General features: G+C 37.3%; 4 protein-coding genes across 6 annotated transcripts; 1 reads left to right on the top strand and 3 right to left on the bottom strand.

Moving 5' to 3' along the window:
* Window positions 1–755: 755 nt before the first annotated feature.
* Window positions 756–4135, bottom strand: LOC130711513 (cytochrome P450 71D8-like). Its single transcript, XM_057561179.1, is given in 3 exon segments — window positions 756–1054; window positions 1056–1603; window positions 1737–4135. Coding segments are annotated over 3 exon segments (1494 nt in total). The 5' UTR covers window positions 2631–4135; the 3' UTR covers window positions 756–1002.
* A 155-nt stretch (window positions 4136–4290) lies between these two features.
* Window positions 4291–6801, bottom strand: LOC130711514 (cytochrome P450 71D8-like). Its single transcript, XM_057561180.1, has 3 exons — window positions 5946–6801; window positions 5397–5433; window positions 4291–5108 (listed from the first exon to the last, which is right to left on the bottom strand). The coding sequence occupies exons 1-3, from the start codon at window positions 6797–6799 to the stop codon at window positions 4470–4472; spliced, it is 1530 nt and encodes a 509-aa protein (XP_057417163.1). The 5' UTR covers window positions 6800–6801; the 3' UTR covers window positions 4291–4469.
* On the top strand, window positions 6797–12807 carry LOC130711512 (protein FAR1-RELATED SEQUENCE 5-like). Its single transcript, XM_057561178.1, has 6 exons — window positions 6797–7572; window positions 7893–8679; window positions 8849–8918; window positions 9794–12152; window positions 12238–12306; window positions 12405–12807. Exons 4-6 carry the CDS (start codon window positions 10383–10385, stop codon window positions 12621–12623), a joined length of 2058 nt encoding a protein of 685 aa, XP_057417161.1. The 5' UTR covers window positions 6797–7572; window positions 7893–8679; window positions 8849–8918; window positions 9794–10382; the 3' UTR covers window positions 12624–12807.
* Window positions 12808–18116: 5309 nt separating this feature from the next.
* Window positions 18117–20465, bottom strand: LOC130716184 (uncharacterized). Of its 3 annotated transcripts, none has more exons than XM_057566386.1 (4): window positions 20433–20465; window positions 19473–20135; window positions 18654–19387; window positions 18117–18558 (listed from the first exon to the last, which is right to left on the bottom strand). In XM_057566386.1, the coding sequence occupies exons 3-4, from the start codon at window positions 19227–19229 to the stop codon at window positions 18298–18300; spliced, it is 837 nt and encodes a 278-aa protein (XP_057422369.1). In that variant the 5' UTR covers window positions 19230–19387; window positions 19473–20135; window positions 20433–20465; the 3' UTR covers window positions 18117–18297. The 3 variants fall into 3 exon arrangements, with proteins under 3 accessions (XP_057422369.1, XP_057422371.1, XP_057422372.1); XM_057566388.1 differs by lacking the exon at window positions 20433–20465 and having other exon boundaries at window positions 19473–19540; window positions 19982–20240; XM_057566389.1 differs by lacking the exon at window positions 20433–20465 and having other exon boundaries at window positions 19982–20240.
* Between the last annotated feature and the right edge of the window lie 2862 nt (window positions 20466–23327).

Here is a 23327-nt window from a genome sequence, read left to right as displayed (position 1 = left end):
TGATTCCAGTTGAATGAGGTACATCTGAATATCAAATATTGTAGTCGGATTAGTTTATTTTTTCCATATCTACAACTGCATACATTTTCTAACAATGTCCTAGCATGCTTGCTTTTCCTTGAGAATTTTCCCAAATCACACTTGGACAAAAACTGCTATTTCATGACATGAATTAATCGTGGTAAAAAACCGCCACATATGTAAAGGGACGTTTTGTATCATTTAAAAAAGTGAATAGTCACTTTAGTGCCTGAAAGATATTGAGTCGGTCACTTCCGTCTCCCTACTATGAAAACATGCAAAATAGTCCTTGAAAGATTGACCCAAATTTCAATTTATTCTTTCAGGAACTAAAATAGGTTGGCCTTTTTACATCTTTCAAGAATTAAATTGATTGTGAATTTCATCTTTCAAAGATTAAATAGATTGTTTTTTATCCTATTTTTCTATTTCCTTAGCAAAGGTGAAAGTGACTGAAGCAAGGATAGAGATTCGAGGTTGAAGCTTGGTGAAGGAGGTTCAGGGGCGGTGATTCACTGATCTCAGCGACGACTCAGTTTAACGATGGCCAAATTGATTTGTTGTTAATTAACTTTAAATTAGATTTAGTAGATTGAAAGTGGGGAAGAAGATGAAGATGAACCAGAAGAAGATGAGGAGATATTATGGACTTTCATTTTATTTTTTAATTAATAAAAGAGAAAAGATATTACATTTTTACCCTTTTATCTCTAAATCAATCATAACCACTCATCTAAAGAATATTATTAGATTCTTCGATCGAACGGTTCTTAATAAGGGAGCACCGGTGCTCTGCACCTAGTTTCCACCAATAGTAGTACTTGAAAATAAAATATTGACCAAACCATCCTCAATTCATTAAGCACAAATGTGGCTGTCACTACCTCTATGTTACTCGACAAACTTTACAAGAATGAAATGGAAAAAGAAGGAGGAAATAAGAGGTTTAATTGGCATTGACATAAGGATGAACGGAAATATTTATGGAGTTGGAATCAAATACAGGTTATTTTTCCTCCCTACTGCAGCTCCAGGTTTCTATCATATCCAAGTCCTCTGATTTCATACCATTGGGGAGTGCCCAATCGAAGTGGTAGAGAAATGCAGCAAGAGGAAGCTCAATATTAGCTAAGCCAAGTAAAATGCCTGGACATATTCTCCTTCCTGCCCCAAAAGGGATGTACTCAAAGTTATTCCCTTTAAAATCAACACTTGTCTCATGAAACCTTTCAGGTATAAACTTCTCTGCATCATACCAATGGTTGGGATCTCTTCCAAGTGCCCATGCATTTACTATCACTTTGGTCTTAACAGGTATTTCATATCCACCAATCTTGCATGCTTCCCTGCACTCTCTTGGGACCAATAAAGGAGCAGGCGGGTGTAACCTCAAGGTTTCTTTGATCACAGACTTCAAGTAACTAAGTTTACATAGGTCAGTCTCGTTAATAGTTTTCTTTCCCTTGAAAGCTTCTCTTAATTCAGCCTGTGCCTTCTCCCTCACTCTAGGATTTTTCATCAGCTCTGCCATAGCCCACTCCAGTGCAGTTGCTGATGTATCAGTCCCTGCAGCGATTATGTCCTGGATATATGTTGAAAATAACTAGTCATCATAACAAAAACCACATGATAATTGCATTTGCAGAAAAAGTAAACCCATGCTTATGCTTGTAATATACTCAAGAATTTCATGATAGATTATGAGATTTACTAACCCATATCACGGCTTTGATGTTGTTGACTGTGATTGGGATATAGAGATTGCCACTATGTTGCATGCGCAGAAGAACATCAACAAGATTTTCACCCTTTCCATGGTCTGATTGATGCTCATTGACAATGCTGTCGAAAATCTTGTCCAACTTCTTGTGCATGTTCTCCAATTTAGCTTCCATCCGTGTTATGAGATGAAGCGGTTTAAATGATGGGAACAACTCAGCAACATCAAAACCTGCAGTCAGTTCCACTGCTTTCTTGATCAAGGACAAAAGTTCATCTTCACATTCAGATTTTTTACCAAACACAACCCTTGAAAGAAAGGTGTTCACCAAAGAGAAAACACTCTTAGAAAGATTGAATGGTGAACCAGCAGATGCAGACAAGTGAATGGATTGTATGAGCTTAGCCACCTCATCTTCTCGAATAAAGGAGAAAGACTGAACCCTTTTGGCGCTCAGAAGCTCCAATGTACATATCTTCCTCATCTGTCTCCAGTAATCACCATATGGAGCAAAGGCAATATCAGTTGATCCATAGGCCAAAATTTTGGGAGAAAGGAGTTCTGGCCTCTGCGCAAAAGCAAGACCATGTGTCTTCATTATCTCCTTGGCCATATCCGGAGATGATACAACCACTGTAGAACTTTCACCAAGTTGAAGATGCATCAGAGGTCCATATTTGTTGGCTAGCTCTCGTAAAGAATGGTGTGGAAGTGATCCTGCTGCTGCCATTTGATGAAGGTTCCCTATTAGAGGCAGCTTCCATGGCCCCGGTGGCAGTTTATGAACCGCAGTGCTTGTCACTTTGATTTTCTGCTTATAAATCTGTGCAAGCCAAAGCAGAGTGAATATGAGTGAAGTAATAACAAGAAAGTAAGATTGGGACTCCATGGTATGATCAGGGAAAGAGTTAGGAGTTTGAAACTGATGTTTATGTCTTCTAGCCTCAATTGTTTGGATCTGTTTATATTATAAACTCGAAGAATAAAAAACATAGAAGAAATATCAATGAATTATTGCTTATAAAAATGCATCAATGTAAACAAAGTTATATAGAGATGCTTTCTAAGTTTTGAGCTGAGATTTAGAATAAACCAGGCGGGCATTACTCATAAGTATTAATAATGCTTGCTTCAAATTCAGCCAACCAATATTTGAATATGCAAATAGTCTACAAAGGAAATTGGAATTGCATGGCATGTGTGGAATATTTTGGAGTTTCAAACCCATGATTCTATCAGATCCGGACTTTCTGTGATATTATTATAAACTTAAAAAAAATATATATAACCGAAAGGTATTGAACTATTGATGCATTGTTTAGGAACTCGTGGCAATATTAAAAATTTTATTGCAAGGTTAGTTCCAGTTGGAATGATTCATGTTTGGCTTTGCTTGGGAAATTTCCCAAATCACATTTAGACAAAAACTGCTATTTTATGACATGAATTAGCAGTGGTACAAAAGCGCCACAAACATTTTAAAGGGAAGCTTCATATCCTTTTTTTAAAATGACAGTAAAGAAAGTGACATGCAACCTCAAACTAAATATGCTTCCTAGCAAATATGAATCAACTACTTTAGAAATCTAAGTTTATCAAAATCTGCAACCTCATTCATGTTTCACCTGGAGATTGCAGGCAGTTTTTTACCGCTTAACAATAAAAAATAAAACCCAGGATTTTTTCCTTTTACTCTGTACTTCTCGTTCCTGATCGATTTGAATAATTTTTATTCCCAAGTTAAAGAGCTAAACTATAATAATAGCATCAACAATGAGAAGTGAGTAAACGGTTACTTAACATCAAAGGATCCTCACTGATCACATTTTCTCGCTTAATTATCTGCAGTAAGCTGATATTAGCAGTCTTTAACAAACATGAATGAACCACACTAGAAACACACTCATGCAAAACAATAAACTTCAAGGTGTATGTTTTCTAGGACAAATGAACTCCGTAAAACTTAACAATAAGTGAGAGTTCTCATGCATCACAAAGGACCACAAGCATCCCGATAAATAGGCTCAACATTCAAGTTCAGATGATTAAACTCTACAAAGTTATAGGTCCAAATGAACATGAACTTAGAGAGATTAAAGAACTAGAATCATGTCAATTGAAGAAAGATGAAAAAACAACAAATTGGAGAATATCAATGTGTAGTTTTATGATGTGGTAGCAATTGCACCCACAATTTACAATCTAGACCGCTTAAGTCATTGAATAAATGACACATGAATGGTATTATATCACAATTCGAACATTATCCTTTACCTTGTCATCAACAAATGTGAATTCAGGCACATATGTCACCTCATAGGCCAAGTGTTTAAGGTAACTGCAAGTTTTCATGTTGTGCAGGGTACAAATTACATGTTAACTTAACTCTTGATCCTCACTTCTAATTTAAGTAAAACTAGAGAGAAAAGGGTGAACAGAAAAATGGTAGAAAGATGGGCCAACTTTCTAATGATCTCTCAGTTAATCAAAAATTGAGTAAATCTAAATGAAAATAGTAGGACTATACCCCATTCAAGGACAACAGCAGAGAAGAAAATGCAGAAAGACATTCTAAATCAAACCCATTGTACATTTATAATGGCTAAGCCTTTTGGTTGAAATATAGAAGATTTGCCTAGCCATCCCCAATTCAATGAGCACAAATTGGCTAAGTTGTTCAACAAACTTTACTAGAATTAAATGGAAAAGGAAGGAAGAAATAAGAGGTTCATATGACATTGACGTCACGATGAGGGGAGTATTTATATGGAGTTGGAATCAAGTATAGGTTGTTTTTCCTTCCCACCGCAGCTCCAAAGGTTTCTGTCATATCCAGGTTCTCTGGTTTCATGCCATTGGGGAGTTCCCAGTCATAGTGGTAGAGTAATGCAGATAGAGGAAGTTCGATATTAGCCAAGCCAAGTAAAATGCCAGGACATATTCTCCTTCCTGCCCCAAAAGGGATGTACTCAAAGTTATTCCCTTTAAAATCAACACTTGTCTCATGAAACCTTTCAGGTATAAATTTCTCTGCATCATACCAATGGTTGGGATCTCTTCCAAGTGCCCATGCATTTACTATCACTTTTGTCTTAACAGGTATTTCATATCCACCAATCTTGCATGCTTCCCTGCACTCTCTTGGGCCCACTAAAGGAACAGGCGGGTGTAACCTCATGGTTTCTTTTATCACTGACTTCAAGTAACTCAGTCCACATAAGTCAATCTCCTTAATAGTTTTCTTTCCGTCAAAAGCTTCTCTTATTTCAGCTTGTGCCTTCGCCCTTACTCTTGGGTTCTTCATCAGCTCTGCCATAGCCCACTCAAGTGCGGTCGCTGAAGTATCACTCCCTGCAACGATTATGTCCTGGACATATATAGGAATAACTAGTCATCATAACAAATCGAAACATGATGACTGTGTAAGAAAAAAAAAAGATAAAGACTAAGAAAAGGAAAAATTTCTATTATTTTGGCACACATGCCATGAGTCGATCCTCTATATATAACCATAACATAATTACTAAATTAAAATATTCAATAGATATCATGCTAATGATAAATGCTTAATGATTACATAGGACAATAGAAATAAGCTCATTGTTCATGATTATAATGTAGGTATAATGAAGAATTTCAAGATAGATTTACCAACCCAAATCACGGCTTTGATGTTGTTGACTGTGATTGGTGTTAGTCAATTAATGCCCAACCACCAAAAGATAAAGCCATAAAACAAGGAATGTTTTGTGGAGCACTAGTCAAAATGTAAAGCCATAAAACAAGGAATGTTTTGTGGAATGTTTTATGCCATGTTTTATGGAAGTGCTTGTCTTCTATGCATACACATGGAGTATACACATATGCTTCAGCAACTATAAAAGGAATGCAAGGATGAAGGCAAACGTAATCCCAACATTGAGAGCATTTCAAGTAGTGTGAGAAAAATCCCAGAGTGAGAAAATCTTAGTGAGAGATATTCTTGGGTGTAATTGGGTTGTGGGTTTGTGAGAGAGTGTGAGTGTTTGTAAACACAGTACAATTTTCTCATTTCAGTAAAAGGTCTGCAGCAGCCCGGAGACGTAGGCATTATTGGCCGAACTCCGTTATCAATTTGTGTGTGCAACTTTTATGCTTCCGCATTTATTTGCTATTCCACGAATCTGATTAAGAGAGAATTTGGCGTAGTTTCCTAACAATTGGGACCTCAAGATTGCCACTTTTTTGCATGCGCAAAAGAACATCAACAAGATTTTCACCCATATCATGGTCTGATTGATGCTCATTGACAATGCTGTCTAAAATCTTGTCCAGCTTCTTATGCATACTCTCCAATTTAGCTTTCATTCGGGTTATGAGATGAAGAGGTTTCAGTGAAGGAAATAATTCAGCAACATCAAATCCTGCAGTCATTTCCACTGCTTTCTTGATTAAAGACAAAAGTTCATCTTCACACTCAGATTTTTTACCAAACGCGGCCCTCGAAACTAAGGTGTTTATCAAAGAGAAAACACTCTTAGAAAGATTGAATGGTGAACCAGTAGATACAGACAAGTGAATGGATTGTATGAGCTTAGCCACCTCATCTTCTCGAATAAAGGAGAAAGATTGAACCCTTTTGGCGCTCAGAAGCTCTAACGTACATATCTTTCTCATCTGTCTCCAGTTATCACCATAAGGAGCAAAGGCAATATCTGTTGATTCATAGGCCAAAATTTTAGGAGAAAGGAGTTCCGGCCTTTGCGCAAAAGCAAGATCATGTGTCTTCAAGATCTCCTTCGCCATATCAGGAGATGATACAACCACTGTGGAACTTTCACCCAGTTGAAGATGCATTAGAGGTCCATATTTGTTGGCTAGATCTCGAAAAGTATGGTGTGGGAGTGATCCTGCGGCTGCCAGTTGATGCAGGTTCCCTATTAGAGGTAGCTTCCATGGCCCCGGGGGCAGTTTATGAACCACATTGCTCACTTTGATTTTATGCTTATAAATCTTTGCAAGCCAAAGCAGCAAGAAGAAAAGTGAGGTAATAACATGGAAGGAAGATTGGAAGTCCATGGCATGAGTGTTTGAAATTGATGTTTCTGTCTTCTAGCCTTCCTCGGATCTGCTTGCAATATAAAGTAACTCAGAATAAAAATATATCAATGAATTATTGCATATAAAAAAAATGTATCACAGTCAACCGAGTATTTGTATATTGAGATGCTTTCAGATTTCCTAATAAACCACGTGGGTATTATAATAAGTAATATTAATGCTTAGCTTATTTAAAGAGTACAAACTCAGCCAACCACTATTTGAATATACAAATAAGGCAAATTCTGTGGTGCCTCCAACCCTTTTAGCAAATAATATGATGCCATGTGTATTAGTATTTTCAAATTTTCTTTTTCTGTTCAAATTTGAATTGTTTTTTAGAAAATCAAAAATGTTTTATATTTTATTATCAGAGGGGCCTTTTAGCAATTGTTTGAAAGTTGTATATTATCTTTTAACCATCATTGAGAATTTTTACCACGCTTATTCGTATTCTGAGTTCAACCCATTTTCTTCTTCTTCTTCCTTGAACCCTAATAGTATCAGCTTCTTCACCTTCCAGCTTCTTCACCTTCCAGCTTCTTCATCGTTCGTTTTTCGCAGACGAGGACCATTGTCGTCATCAGCTTCTTCATTGTCGTTCGAGCTTCTTCACGTTCCAGCTTCTTCATCAAATTCACCTTCCAGCTTCTTCATCGTTCGTTTTTCGCAGACGAGGACCATTGTCGTCATCAGCTTCTTCATTGTCGTTCGAGCTTCTTCACGTTCCAGCTTCTTCATCAAATAGCACGGTCCGTCTCTGAATCTGGGTTTAGTGTGTTTTGGTTCTAAAATCGCATTTTCCTAATCTATTATTCGTTGTTGTTGTTTGATTTCAAATTAAGGGGTTCTTATATTTGTGGGTTTTGAATCTGGGTTTATGGTTTAAATCGCATTTTGGGTATTGTGCTTTTGGGTTTAGGCTTTTGAATCGGTGGGTTTAGGGTTTAAAAAATCTGAATGAAATTTTTTTCGTTTAAGGTTTACCAAATTGATTTCGTTGTTTTCGAAAATCAGGTTTTGTTTACTTAAAATCTTTGTGTTGTACTTATTTATTGGTTTCGTTGCATAGGTTTGCTGCCATGGCAGATGTGAATGAATATTTCTCTATTGACTTGTCTAATGATGGAGGTATGAGTGAGGATGATGATTCTGTGGCAGTGGCTGATGATGGCAATGGCAACAATGAGAATTCTAATCCAGATCGTTGCAAATTAATCCCTGACTTGACAGCTGATGAGATAAGGGAGCTGGTGTTTTGTTCTGAGAAGGATGCTGTTGAATTTTACCAACACTATGCCCATTTCAAAGGTTTTGGTGCAAGGAAAGATGATGTCCGTCGTGATCGAAAGGGTAATATTATTAGTCGTCAACTGGTGTGTAATAGGGAAGGTGAGAGACATGAGAAGCATTTGAATAAGGTTAGTGAAACGACTCGTTTGGTGTTAATATATTTTTAAATATTATTGTTATTAGCTTTATTATATATAAGAAAATAAGTTAAAAAAAAAACAGAGATGTGGAATGGGGTTCACGTAAACCCCACCCCTTGAGTTAAAAAAAAAAAAAAACTAACTACCCAGTAAATCACATAACCCACCCATCCAGTACCATTCTATTCTTTCTTTTCTTCTACCCTTGATGAAATCAACGCCACCTCTGTTCCTTTCTTCCTCAGGTCTGAATTCTCCCCCACCAAAGAACCACTAAACCCCTCCATAAATACACAACCTTGAACCAATTACTATTCGGCCAGTGAAGAGACTTTGGGCATTAATTTGAGTGTTAGAGATTGGTGCTCCAAGGAAGGAGGAGTAGGGTATTCATCAGATCAAGGTGACACTATTGATTCCATTGAGGTATACCTTCAACCCACAAATTTCAATAATAATATTGTAGCATAGTTAAGAATTAAGTAGAATTATTTTTAGGGTTTTAGTTATACATTTGGGAATTTTATGGTTGCTCATGGGTAGTATGTCAAAAGGGTAATAAGTGCTGCAGGTTTGAGGTTAATTTTGTGTTCAGATTCGACGGCGAGTAGATCGTTCGGTGGTCGTAGTATTGCTGAAAGCAACCGAGGTTATTCTTCATAGTAGTGAGTGGTTTTCAATTATTGTGGCATAATTTTATTTCTCTATAACTGTTAATTTAAATTATTTTGATATATTACCTATTCATTTGAAAATTGGGGAAACATGCTTTTAAAGTTCTTTAGTTCTTTCAAAGTGAGTTTTATTAAGTCGATTTTGAGAATGCTTTATGAAGTTATATGAACTGAGAATTTACATTGATTTGATTTTGGAGTAATGTGAAATTAAGAATGCTATTTGAATAGCATTGATGAGTATTGGAAAGTGGATTTTGAGATTGTTGATGAGACTTGTGTTGGTTTGAGAAAATGGTTTTGGGGGATCCTTGATAGAACCCCGTAGCCGTTAACGGAGGTAACGACCTAGGTGCACCTAGCTAGATTGATTCCGGGAGGAGAGGGCTATCCGTTAGATGGAGCCACCAGTGCACGGAGAAGGCTATCAACGAGATGTAGCTTCCCCCGATGATATGATACGATGTGACATGTGATATGAGAGAGGAAAGGGCTATCCGTTAGATGGAGCCGCCCCTATCGGAGAGGCCATCCCTTAGGAGGAGAGGGCTATCAACGAGATGGAGCCGCCTCACGGTTCTACATGTGTGACCCTATTAAATTATATTTCTGATTTTGAAATGGTTTCATATGATTGACCTGATTTTTATTCAGTTTCATTGAAATTGTTATTTATAAACCTGATAGTTTGATCATCTCTTATTTGAAATGATTCTTATTAATTTGATTACTATTATATATATTATACGCTCTGAATTGATAGTGAAAAACTCGTGCTTCATATGTTTCCCCTTTCCTGTTCATGGTGGTTGTTAAATCCTCACTAAGTCTTTGTGACTTACCCCATTCCTTATTTCCATCCACAGATTTTCAGGAAACTGAGTAGCAGACTGTTGTCAGATCAGGTCGTTCGGCTTATTTCGTTTATAGGCCTCATTTGGAAGGTTGTCATGGTTTTGCCTGTTGTTGGTCTTTATTATTCTGCAGCTATAGGGGGAGTCTTTGTGGGAATTCAGTTTGATTTATTATTATTCGTTTTAATTTAAGAATTAGCACTTTAGTACTGGATTTGAAGTTTATGTATTCTTGGAATTCTAGTTATATGATAACTCTGAATTGATAGATTTTATTATTTTGGAGATATTGATATTACAAGAAAAATTCCTTTCGTTTTATATAAATTATAGGAAATATGTACAATTTTAGAAAATTGTTTCGGGGAGTGGTTTTGGTTAAATAGGCTTGCCAGGCTAACGTCATAGTCTGTGCGCCGGTCATGGCTTAGGATTTTGGGTCGTGACAGTTAGCCGAGTCAAAGAAGCAAAGCCTATTACCAGAGTGGCTTGCCCAGCAAAGTTCCGTGTCCGTTTTCATGCAGACTCAAGCAAGTGGAAGGTTGTGCTATTTGAACCAGAACACAATCATGGGTTGACACCTGCATCCCACGTTCATTTGATGCCCTCATTCAGGGGATTGACTGATGGTGACAAGGCTCAAGTAGACAGTCTAAAGCTGTATGGGGTGAGAAGTTGCAACATAATGGGGCTTTTGATGGGTCAGAAAGGTGGGCATGAATCGGTGGGTTTTCTGAAAAAGGACTTATATAATCATGTTGATAAGAAGAAAAGGATAAGTTTAGGTGCTGGAGATGCAGCCAGTGCATTGAGTTATTTGCAGCGTAAGGGGGAGAAGGATCCCATGTTTTTTTTCAAATTCACAAGATCAGGTGAAGAAAATCTTGAAAACTTGTTTTGGTGCGATGGAACAAGTCGCCTTGATTACCAAGCGTTTGGAGATGTCATTGTTTTTGACAGCACCTACAAGAAGAACAAGTACAACAAACCGGTTGTTATCTTTTCTGGCTACAATCATCACAAGGAGACTACAATTTTTGCATGTGCCATGGTTTGTGATGAGACCATTGAGACTTACAAATGGGTCCTGAAAGCCTTGGATGAAGCTATGTTTGGAAAGCAACCCAAAGCTGTTGTGACTGATGGAGACAAATCTATGCGTGAAGCAGTGAAGGTTGTGTTTCCTAATGCTACTCATAGGCTTTGTGGATGGCATATTCAGCAAAACTGTCTTGAGAAAATTAAGATTCCAGATTTCTTGAATGAATTTAAGACTTTGATTTATGGGAATTTCACTCCAGAACGTTTTGAAACTAAATGGCTGCAAGTGATTGAAAAGTATGGTATTGGTGAGGAGAAATGGATTAAACAGACGTATGAAACTAGGCAGATGTGGGCAACTGCGTTTATGCGAGAGAAATTTTTTGCCGGTATCAGGACTACCTCTCTATGTGAAGGCATTAACTCATTTATTAAGAGGTATGTGCAGTGCAAAAATAGCATCCTTGATTTCATTTATAACTTTGAGAGAGTTGTGGAGGAGTATAGGCATAATGAGTTAGCCTCTGATTTCAAGTCAAGTTATGGTGAGCCTGTCTTGATTACTGCTTTGAGTCACATTGAACAAGGGGCAGCAAAGTTGTTGACATTGAATATGTTTAGGGAAGTGAGACATATGATTCAACGAGCACTTAACCTTAATCTTGTTGAACGATCAGAGATTGGTACCACAGTGATGATAAAGTTTAGCATTTGTCGTCATCCAAACACTCAGTTCTTGGTCATTTATGACAAGAATCAGAACATGTTTAATTGTGATTGTGGGTTTTCTGAATATGTTGGCATACCTTGTTCTCACATTATATGTGCAATGAGAACTGAGAACATGAATGAAGTCCCTGCTAGTCTTGTTTCTAAAAGGTGGCTGAAGACTGCAAAGGCTGATTCATTACAATCTATCCCTGCTATGGAGGTTGATACTGATAGAATGAAAATGCTGCGTAGAGGTGCAATTTTTGCTGCATGCAACTTTCTGAGTGAATATGGTGCTGATGACTCTTCTGATTTCTCAAATGTTATCGAGGACATATACAAGCTTGTCATGAAATTTCAGAAACGTCGCCATCCCAATTCTGCCGCAACCAATTTATTTGTCATTGGTGACCCAGCTGTTGTCAAAACAAAGGGCGCTCCACGGAAGAAGAAGTATAAGAAGACGAAAAGGCTATGCTCTAATTGCAGAAAGGGTGGCCACACAATCAAGACATGTCCTACATTATTTGAGGGTAATGAAGTTGGAGAAAGTTTTGCAGATGCTGAAGAAGATGAAGATTCATCTGTTGAAATTGATGGTGATAACACTGCTGATACTGTAAGTTGTTTGTATAATTTTTCTATTGGATTATTTTGCAGCCAATTACCATGTGTATGACATTAATATTTTAAATTGTATACAGCCCGTGCCATCATTAGGAGGAGATAATGGAGGGCCCAGTTCAATGAGTACAGTCAAAGCCAAAAGAAAGGCATGTTATATGTCATATTTACTATGTTGTATAAATTTGAGTGGCATGTTCTGTTGTAAAATTGTTGTTTATGGTTTATATTTGGCTGTGAATTTTAGGTGGGAGATAGAAGAACCCAAAAGGATGTTAAACGCAACACTGGAAGTTCCCAAGCTATGGTGTCACCAACTATTGAGCAACCTCAAGCTGATATTGAAGCCCCTCCAATGAGTTTCCCAAGTGGGTTCAATTTGTTTCCCCAATTCCCTGCGAGCCAGATTTTACAATCTTTCCATCCTTTTGCTTCATACCAGCAATCGCCTTATGGCACTCAGTAGAAGACTGAATATTGGATGTGGCTCTGAATTTTGCTTGGAATTGCTATTGCATTGTGTTGCTTAAACCATTAATGGACCTTTTTTTTTTCATGTAATTTTTGCTGGGAACTAATATGGCTATGTTATTGAAGTCCTCGCTGATTTTGAAGTATTTTTTGTTTATGAAGTCTTGAAGTTATTATGATTGAATGTTGGACCAATGAATTTTATTGCTGAATTATTAATTCATAGTTTTTGAGTTCTTTCATCCAAATGCTTAGTTTAGAATATTTCAGGTACCATCTTTGTGCCATATTTATGCAATCCAGTACTTGTATAAAAAGAGACCAATGTTATAATCTGTACAAAATGGGTAAAAAAAAGAAGAACATGAGATTTGAACCAGAGACATGTAGAACCAACAGGAGGATATTTACCACTGGGATACCACTCATTATTACTAACAAACAGTTAAATAATATATTTAATACGGATAAGCAAATAAAAAAATAATTAAAAACTGATTATAGGAGTATTCGAACCTAGGACATGTGGGAAATATAGGATGCTACTAACCACTAAGCTACAAGTAACTATTGAAATGAAACTGTAAACATAAATATTTAATTGAGTTAATGCGAGTATTTAATTGAGTTAAGATTAATAAACTTAAACTTAAGGTCGTGCGAAGCTTCATATTAATAAACTTAGACTCTTGTTGCTCCGCCGCTCTCCATATTAGGTCAAACTTAAAGCTTAAGTAAGACCGAAGCTTCATATTAGGCCTTTATCCTTCTTAAGCTCTGCCGAGACTCTTGTTGCTCCGCCGCTCTCCATATTATGCCAAACTTAAAGCTTAAGTAAGACCGAAGCTTCATATTAGGCCTTTATCCTTCTTAAGCTCTGCCGAGACTCTTGTTGCTCCGCCGCTCTCCATATTAGGTCAAACTTAAAGCTTAAGTAAGACCGAAGCTTCATATTAGGCCTTTATCCTTCTTAAGCTCTGCCGAGACTCTTGTTGCTCTGCCGCTCTCCATATTAGGTCAAACTTAAAGCTTAAGTAAGACCGAAGCTTCATATTAGGCCTTTATCCTTCTTAAGCTCTGCCGAGACTCTTGTTGCTCCGCCGCTCTCCATATTATGCCAAACTTAAAGCTTAAGTAAGACCGAAGCTTCATATTAGGCCTTTATCCTTCTTAAGCTCTGCCGAGACTCTTGTTGCTCCGCCGCTCTCCATATTATGTCAAACTTAAAGCTTAAGTAAGACCGAAGCTTCATATTAGGCCTTTATCCTTCTTAAGCTCTGCCGAGACTCTTGTTGCTCCGCCGCTCTCCATATTAGGTCAAACTCAAAGCTTGTACCATTAAATATTATTTATATAGTATTTATTAATAAATAATGTTAATAAATAATTTTTATACCTATTTATAAATATTATTTCTAAAATAAGTTAAATATAAAAAATTAAAAAACATTTAACTTCCTAACCATGGTGCCATAAAGCTTCGAAAATGGAAGGTGAGGAGATGGTGAAGTTAAGCACTTTCGGTGGCTCCAAAATTGGAATATGGAGAGGCCGCATGCTTGATAGGGTTATGAGAGGGGGAGTAATGAGGAAAATTGATTGCAGCTTTGTTGTTTGATCTTCCAGCCTCAAAACTCGTGAAGGGGTTTAGGGTTTCAATCAATTCCCCCTAGTACTATAAAATTGCTTCAATTATGAATGGGATTCAGAGTCTAACAAGGAGTGGAAGATTTACGGTCCAAAATCATCTGATTGATGTCTACCATGAAAACGAAAGGAGCCCCAGTTGTTCGACGAAGCCACCGGAAGCGAAATCGTCGAGAAGTGGATTGCATCTCCGTCAATTCGCCGGACTTGGATTTCACCGTCCCAAATCAGAACGCTAACCCTTCTTTGGTACTCATATCTTCGAGGTAATCAGTGTTACTCATCTAAAACTCTGTTTCTGTTCTGTCGTGTTTATGTATTAGGTTTCGTAGGTTTTTGACATTCATATCTTATTTGCAGTAATCAAGATTCTGGGCTGCAGCTGAACATGAATCTTCCATATTATGGTGATCAACAAGAAGATGACAAGAAAAAAAAGGTATGTTTTGAAGTAAAATGAATTACTTTTCACTTAAATAGCTTAAATTGCTTCAGTTGAATTTTCCGTATCTTATTCCCTTGCTTACCATAGTAGTATGCCAAATTAAACTTCATATAATGGCTTCAAATTAGGAAACCTTGAATCCCTGCTTAAATTATAGCTGTGAAACCTATAGCCAAGGTTTAAATTTTTTTTTTTTATATTTTACAATGCAGGGAGTGGTTAATGAAGAGAAATTTAATACGTTGGAGGCAAACATGGAAGCTATTATGGCTAGTATTGGGTGGTTGACACAGACAATGATAAAGTCCAAATGTGTCCAGATTCTTCCCACAGAAGGAACACAGTTAGATCCATCTTCATCAGTTGAACCAATACCTGAAGCGATAGAGAAAATCATGCAAAAGTTTGTTGCACCAACGGTTGAACTCCCAACACCTATTGCTGACCTACCAACACCAAATACTGAAATCCAAACTGAAACCGTTGAGATCGCACCAACATCTACAGAAAATCACAGTTCACTTGTTAGGAAGCTTTTCAGCCCACCTGTTACGTCACAGGACACAAATCCAGGAAACCAAATTACCAATGCTGACTTTCAATCCCCCAAAAACCTGAAAATAGTTACCCCTCATTATGTTCCACCGGTAAGTTTTAAAATTTTGACCCATTAATTAAGAACTTTACTTGTTAAATTGACTGTCATACATGTGTATCTTGTAGTTCCTGAACAAGATATTCAAGAATGAGAACACATTCCAACTATCTTATGCTGAGACGGCTGTGGCATCTTATATCTTTAAGAATGCCAATAAAGATGACATGGCTTGGTAAAATGTCTGAGTTTTTATTTACGTAGTTAAATTATTTTTTGATACTCAGTAGAAGAGCTAATTTAATATGCATGTTATGTTCATGGCAGGAAAGAGGCCTTGGTGAAGCCTGAAATCCCTTTCTCGGATGGAACCCGTGGTGTGCTGCAGTGCCTGAAACCAAAAGGAGAGTTGGTGACGGATTTGCTTAACTTGCTCGCTTGCTTGTTGACCAAGAAGGAGAGGTCTTTTAATCAAAATCCACCCATATGGTTTTTCCCAACAAATGTTTCGGTAATATCATCTGCTCATTCTTAATGGCAAGTTCTGTTTAATAGAAATGAAATATAAAGTTCACTGAAGTTGTTCTTTTCCACTGTAGCAAGCTATTTTGTCATGGACTACAAACCCTAATTCTATGAAGATTTTAATTAAGGCAAATTTCATGGGGAAAGTAGACCTTCTTGAAAAGGTAACTCAATAATTGTGTAACATATCATTTCATTCAAAATGTAGCTTGTTTGAGCTTTATCTACATGGTTGCTTTCTGCCAGATATTTATTCCTGTTAACGACGACAATAAGCACTGGTACCTTATAGTCCTGGACTTTAAGAATGAGCAAGTAGTGTATCTCGACAGCTATCCGGAAGAAGGCAGGATGCTTGCCAGAATTAGGCGTACCAAACTACTGGTATAACCTTATAATGAATTTACTTTTTTGATTACATGATTTGTGTTATTAATTTTGTTACTAAGAGAAAACTTGTTGCTCGTAGTGTATTTATTTGGAAGAACTTCTGCAAGACCAGTCATTTTATCTCATCGATGATAGCCCTAAGCCTATTGTGTCTGAATTCAAAATGGTTATCCCAGAAGGGCTTATGGTTCAAAAGAAAGATTCGTAAGTTACATATAACAATTTAATTCTTTTATACTTTTGAAACCATGTAACTTACTGATTGAAAATTGTTTTCTGTCATGCAGAAACGACTGTGGAGTTTTTGTTGCAACTTGGATGAACCAGATGGGGATAAATGGATACAAGATAGAGGTTGATAACTTCACAAGATTGAAACTTGCTGTGGACCTTGTTCTCCATTCACATAATTTGCTTCAAGGAGTTATGCTATCAAAATCATTGGTGTACTACAACAGGATATCAGAAGCTGGAAACAAGAAGAAAGGGGTGCCAAAGACTTGCTGATTTTGTAATCTTGGTTATTGTTAGACACAATCTATGTTTTTTATTCCGTGCTTTATCTTTGTGTATGCGCAAGCGTGGACGCATTGAATCCTTTTTCAGGGCACTTGTAGTTGCCAAATTTTGTTCATCAGGTTAAGGCACTAGTTGCCAAATTTTGCTTGTTAAGGCACTAGTTGCCAAATTTTGCTTGTTAAGGCACTAGTTGCCAAAAACCCTTTTATAAATTTTTATGCGTTGGTTGTCTTATATCATGTTTATTAGATCATGTTTTCATCAAATGCAATAATAGCTATAGCTTAAACAAGAACACAAGAGCGCAACTTAGTTATATATTTGGACCATTTTCTATTGAAAATAGAAACATGATTCATAGCAATAGAAAGATCAACCTAACTTAGACAAGAGCAACCTTATTTGGACCCATTTTCACTTAAAAACAGTTGAAAACATGTTTCATAGCGATAGTAACATCTTTTGACATAGTAAATCATAGTCAAGTTTGACAAGAGCACTACTTACTCACTATTTTATTTGGACCAGTTTTCACTTAATATAGCAAATGTTCTTGGTTCTTTTGTATGCTCTTTTGTCATAGTTTTATTATAGTCATTTTTGGAGGTTTCTCATCATCTACTTACATAGTTTTATCATAGTCATCTTGGGAGGTTTCTCATCATCTACTTACACAGCTTCATTAAATTATTATGTAGACTAAAAAATGTAAATTTAGATAAGTTTAAAAAGAGGACTCATGTGAGCACATCTCATAAAAGAGTTAATAATTCAAAAAGAGTACACATACATGTGACCACTTCTCAAAAACAGTTTTACATATCCAAAGCTTGTGTAAATCACTTAAACAAAATAAGTAGCACAGCAACTACCAAAGAGACAACAACAACAATGAAATACATTTGTTCCCTTCTCTTGTAGTCAGAGATCAAAGCTTCTGCCCTCTTTAATCCTTCAAAGCAATCATCAACTTGACCAGGAGTCACAGCAGCAGTCATGGGGGCTTGAACAACTTGACCAGGAGTCACAGCAGCAGTCATGGGGGCTTCAACAACTTGCCCATGCACAGGGGGATCAAGCCAATCATAATACCCACAAGCCTGCGTATATTTAAGTTCATAAGTTATATATTCCTTGTTGTCAACTGAATACATAACAAAAACTCCCTGTTTACCTTCAAAGGACATTGAAAATATCTTCGTCCATAATTACTACTGGACCATGAAGTCTTTAGGGCTGGGGTAAGGCCGCAAGTACAGAGCCTTCCATCAGCAATCCCATTTCTTCTTTGTGTCGAAGAGAATGATTGAGATGCCATATATTATACACTACAGAAATATACTAATAAGTAAATAATTGAAACCTTAATAACATATAAAGTCATTGATTAACTAATATCCATAAAACACCAAGTTGCACAAAACATATCCAAAAAGGTCTAACAAGCCAGGGGCATCAAGCCAGTCCAAAAGTTGCACAAAACAAAGGCAAAACATACAAGGTCCAAACTGAAAACATTAATAGGAAATCAACAAAACATCAAACTCACTACGGCTGCCCACGGGTAATGGTAACATTAACCAAATTGTTGTGAGTGCTAACTGGCCTAAAGTGCACAACATCCCTATACTTCAACTCATGATCCTTCACATATTGATACCAATCCTTTGCAATGTGGATTGGAGTATCAATCTTCCTTGGATTCCTTCTTTTCAGAAGACAACTATAAGTTCTACCCCTAGGGGTTTGTAGAACGATATTCTCCCAGTTTGCCCTAATATGATTCACCACATACAACTTAGGCAATGCCTGAAAATAAAAAAATAAACATTGTATTAGATATCACATACAGCAAACGAAATTTTAAAAACAAGTAGCACTACAATTTAAAAACAAGTACTTACCATTGTCTGGCCTCCACCAGAATCAGAGCTGCTAATGACCTTATCAAAATTATGAATAACCCTCTCCACACCATCATCCTCCTCTCCATCACTCAATTGCATAATTCCATCATCCTCCTCCTCATCACTTAATTGCACAATTCCATCATCCTCCTCATCATCACTTGATATCATAATTACATCATTCTCTTCAATGTTATCCACATCCATAAACTGCCCACCAACATCAGCTAATGGTATCTCCCCACCAACATCAGCCACTGGAACTGGAACTTCCACACCATCTTCATCCTTATCACCAACATCAGCCACTGGAACTGAAACTTCCCCACCAACTTCAACCTTACCACCGACATCATCCACTGGAACTTCCCCACCAACTTCATCCTTATCACCAACATCAGACACAACCACCTCTTCACCATTCTTACCTGAACTCCCAACATCAGGTTGCCTTACAGAAGGGCCAGCACCATAGCTTATTTGATTCATCAGTCTATCAAATATCCTGATAGAAAACTTGTTCTTTCCACAATAGGAGAAATCTGCCCAATGATTTCTTTTCAAATCATACATTTTTACAAACTTGACCACAGCATCAATGAGCAAACCTCCATTATTACCCACAACCAACTGAAAGGTGAACTCCCCCCTACAGGATCCCTAACCACAACATGATTTCCCAGCATAGATTTGTATTGTGCAATAAACTCTACTGGAACTTCCACGTCATCCTAATGTTTTTCCAATAAAACTTATTAAAATTGATGTTTAAACCATATAACTATACCAACACAAATGGAAGGAGCTAAAAATTACCAGGTTTAACTTTATCACAGTATTGAAACCAGGTGTGTAAGGGCCATAAGCACTTGTTTGACTCATCTCTTCAAAAACACAAATAATCAGTTCAAAGCACAGATTAAGAATGTGAACCCAGACGTTTAAAATTCAATATCAACATAAAAATATGGTTCAATCCCACCAAAAAAAGAACACTCATGTGATAAACAAGGTTCCATAACAAATCTACAAACCATAAATAACATAAAAATCAAACCTTTAATGCAGACAAAGAAAGGGGAATGACATGCATGTGATATACAAGGTTGGTTTTCAAATCTACAGCCTATTCGGAATAATTGTAATTACAAGTTATGAAAAATAACCGTAAACATCAAAACATCAAAACTTTAACTCAGACAAAGATATGAGAACGATATCAGAACACAAACCCTGAGAAAAAAACCATTCTTTCATTAAGATCCAAACCCCAGAAGAGAATACTTGAAGATCAAAACTACGAAAAGAAAAGATGAAGAACATACCGTAGGTCGCTGGCGCCTTCTTCTCTCACGTCGTCGCGTTCCACCGTCGGTCCTCGTCGTCGCGTTCCACCGCCGTTCCACCGCCGTTCCACCGTCGATCACTCTCGTCGTCTCCGCCACTCAGTCTCTCACACTTCTCTTTCTCTGGAATGTTCTGCTTTGGGAAGGATGAAGATGGTGTTGAGAAATGATGAAAATATTGAAGTGTATCAGTTATCAAAACAGAGGGAACATCAATAGTCACATCAATTCAAATGAGGGTATTACATTTACTGTGGTAACTAATTAACTGAGGGACCTGTTAGCAAATTAATAAATATTTTATTTTTATAAAACCATATTTTCTGAAAATCATTTCCTATTATTTTAATTCATTTCAGAAAAAAAGAAAAGTCAACTCATTTAATACATGCCACATTCTTACTGGTCCAAATAGGCAGAGGCACCATACCTGCGCCTGGGAGGAGGCACCACAGAAGGCACCTACAAATAATCCATGAAGGAAACTTGAACTCCATGGCATGGGTGAGATATTTAGGAGTTTGAAACTGATGCATCTGTCAGATCCAGACTTACTGGGATATTTCTATAAACTAAAAGGTATTGATGCATCATTGTATACTATATTGGTACTTGTGGCAATATTAAAATTTTAATTGCAAGGTTGGTTCCCGTTGGAATGAAGCACATATGAAAGTCAATAATTGGAGCTGGAATAGTTTTTTTCTCTTCATATCTACAACTTCATATGTTTTTTAACAATGTCCAAGCATGCTTAGTTTTCAATGAGAAATTTCCCAAATCACATTTGGACAAAAACTGTTATTTTATTACATGAATTGGCAGCTACCAAGTATCAACCCCCCCCCCCCCCCCTCCCACCAATGTTTTAATGGTTAAGCCACAAACATTTTAAAGGTATGTAACCTAAACTAAATATGCTTCGTAGCATATTAAAATGACATGAATCAGCTGCTTTGAAAAGCTAAGTTTATCATTATCTGCAATCTCATTCATGTTTAAGGTAACTGCAAGTTTCCATGTTGTGCAGGGTACATACAAACTACATTTTAACTAAATCTTCACTTCTAAATTAAGTAAAACTAGAGAGGAAAGGGTGAGCAGAAAAATGGTAGAAGAAAGATGTGCCAACTTTCGATCAAGTTTCAAATGCTCTTAGATAATCTAAACCCCATTCAAGGACAACAGCAGAAAAGAAAAGCCAGAAAGGCATTCTCAATCAAATCCATTGGCACATTTATATAACTATAACTTCAAGTAAATATGGCAAAAAATGAACTGAGTCCGGTCCATGGATTAATTTTTTAATGCAGAACAAGTGACATCTGAAGTTAAGTCCATGCTGAACTTAAAATGTAAAGCACGATATACACTTTAAAAGGACCACAGAACTGCACAATGTTACATTTTAATCAATACGCCTAAACCATTATCCATTAAATTTTCCTCTTATGATTTAGCATTGCTAATGAAGAAGTGAGATACAACAGCAATTAGAAACCCATCACAAAAAAAGTTACCCGTGACTGAAAATCCTTCAGTAAGAAGCTAGCCCAGCAATGAACAATGGAAAAAACCCATGATTGTTGAGAATTAATACAAAATGTAATGGGTTATAATATAGTAGTTGTTACTGTGCATTATATGTGTAATAGAAATTAGTGGGTATTAAATACTGTGATAATAAAGGCTTGACTCAAGTAGTATAAAGCCTTTATTATGTCCCCACTAGGTGTAATCAATTGAGTTGAATAGAAAATCACTTTTCCCCCAATCATCTCTCTCTCAATTTCTGTTATTCAGTTTCTTTGTTTTCTGTTAGTTTCTTCCAACATCTGGTATCCAGAGCACGTTTGATCTTTGGGCCGTGAGGGTTCCGATCACCGTCATCTTCTCCGGCGATAGCACACGGCCATCGTCGCCGCCGTAGTTCGATTGGTCCTGTTTCTTCCGCTTGCAATTGCGATGTCGATGACGACGTCGAACTCAGGATTCACGGCGGCTATTCCAATTCTTGATGGCAAGAACTGAAACAAGTGGAGCGTAAGGATGAAAGCTGTGATGGGGTTTCAAGAAGTGCTTGAAATCGTGGAACAAGGGCTACCGGAACTGGCTGAAGAAGCCACAGAAGCTGCAAGAACGCAGCACAAGGAAAGCAAGAAGAAGGATTTCAAAGCCCTCTGCCTGTTGCATCAAGGGGTTGATGAAGCCCACTTCGAGAAGATCTCAAACGTGAAATCTTCAAAGGAAGCATGGCAGATTCTGGAACAGTGCAACGAGGGTCAAGAACAGTTGAAGAAGGTGAGACTCCAAACCCTTAGAAGGCAGTATGAGTTGATGCAAATGGATTCCAATGAGAAGATTGCTCAGTTCTTCAATAGGATTATCAGTCATACCAATGCTATGAAGGTTTGTGGTGAAACCATTACTGTGCAATCCATGGTTGAAAAGATCCTGAGAACTTTGTCACCACGGTTTGACCATGTTGTTGTAGCAATAGAGGAGTCCCAAAGCCTTGAAAACATGAAGGTGGAAGACTTTCAAGGAAGACTAGAGGCACACGAACAGAGGCTTCTTGAAAGAACTGGTGACAAATCCTCAGATCAAGCCCTGCAAGCACAAACCACTAAGAATGTTGGAACATGTTGCCATGCATTTTGTCAAAACAACCGATTGTCGAAGCAGATGCCGTGGCATCTGATCTCGTGAGGCTAGGACATCAGTCCTCAGCTTGTGTTTCTGTTATGGGCCTTCTGAAGATTTGTTGAAGATTTGTTAAAGATATGTTTTGAGTTACTTAAGGAGCAAGTAACGGGTTCAGAAGGGTTTTAGCTGTTGGGTTGTTATTTGTTGAAACAATCTTTGTTAAAAGATTGGTTTCTATCATTACTTGTGCAATAAGAAACCGAATCTATCAAGATTGCGTTTTCAAATTGCTGTTATTGGAATCTGTTTCTTCAGCCCGTGCTAACTTAAAAAGCCCATGCTACCGCTGCTGAAGGATATAAAAGGATGAAGACCTAAAACGTGAGGTGAACCGAAGCTGATAGAGAGAGATCGTGTGTTTTAGGATTTGTTATTGTGCTTCGTTCTTTGTTATTTGTGAATCCTCTTTGCTCACTGATTCTATAAAGCAAAGAAGGGTTCTGTGTTGTTTGATCACATTCAAACTCTGATTGTTTATTGTGTTTACCAATCACTGTGGCAGTGATTGAGAGAAAGTGAGAGGGGCTCTCATACTTAGGTTGAGATTCTAAGTAGAAATACACTGGGTAGATTAGGAAGTGAACTATGAACTGAGGTGTTCATGAGTGTCTGTAATTCC

Source organism: Lotus japonicus, chromosome 4 (genome assembly GCF_012489685.1).
Source record: "Lotus japonicus ecotype B-129 chromosome 4, LjGifu_v1.2".
In the NCBI taxonomy this organism is placed as follows: Eukaryota; Viridiplantae; Streptophyta; class Magnoliopsida; order Fabales; family Fabaceae; genus Lotus; species Lotus japonicus.
This window is presented reverse-complemented; position numbering and strand designations above follow the sequence as displayed.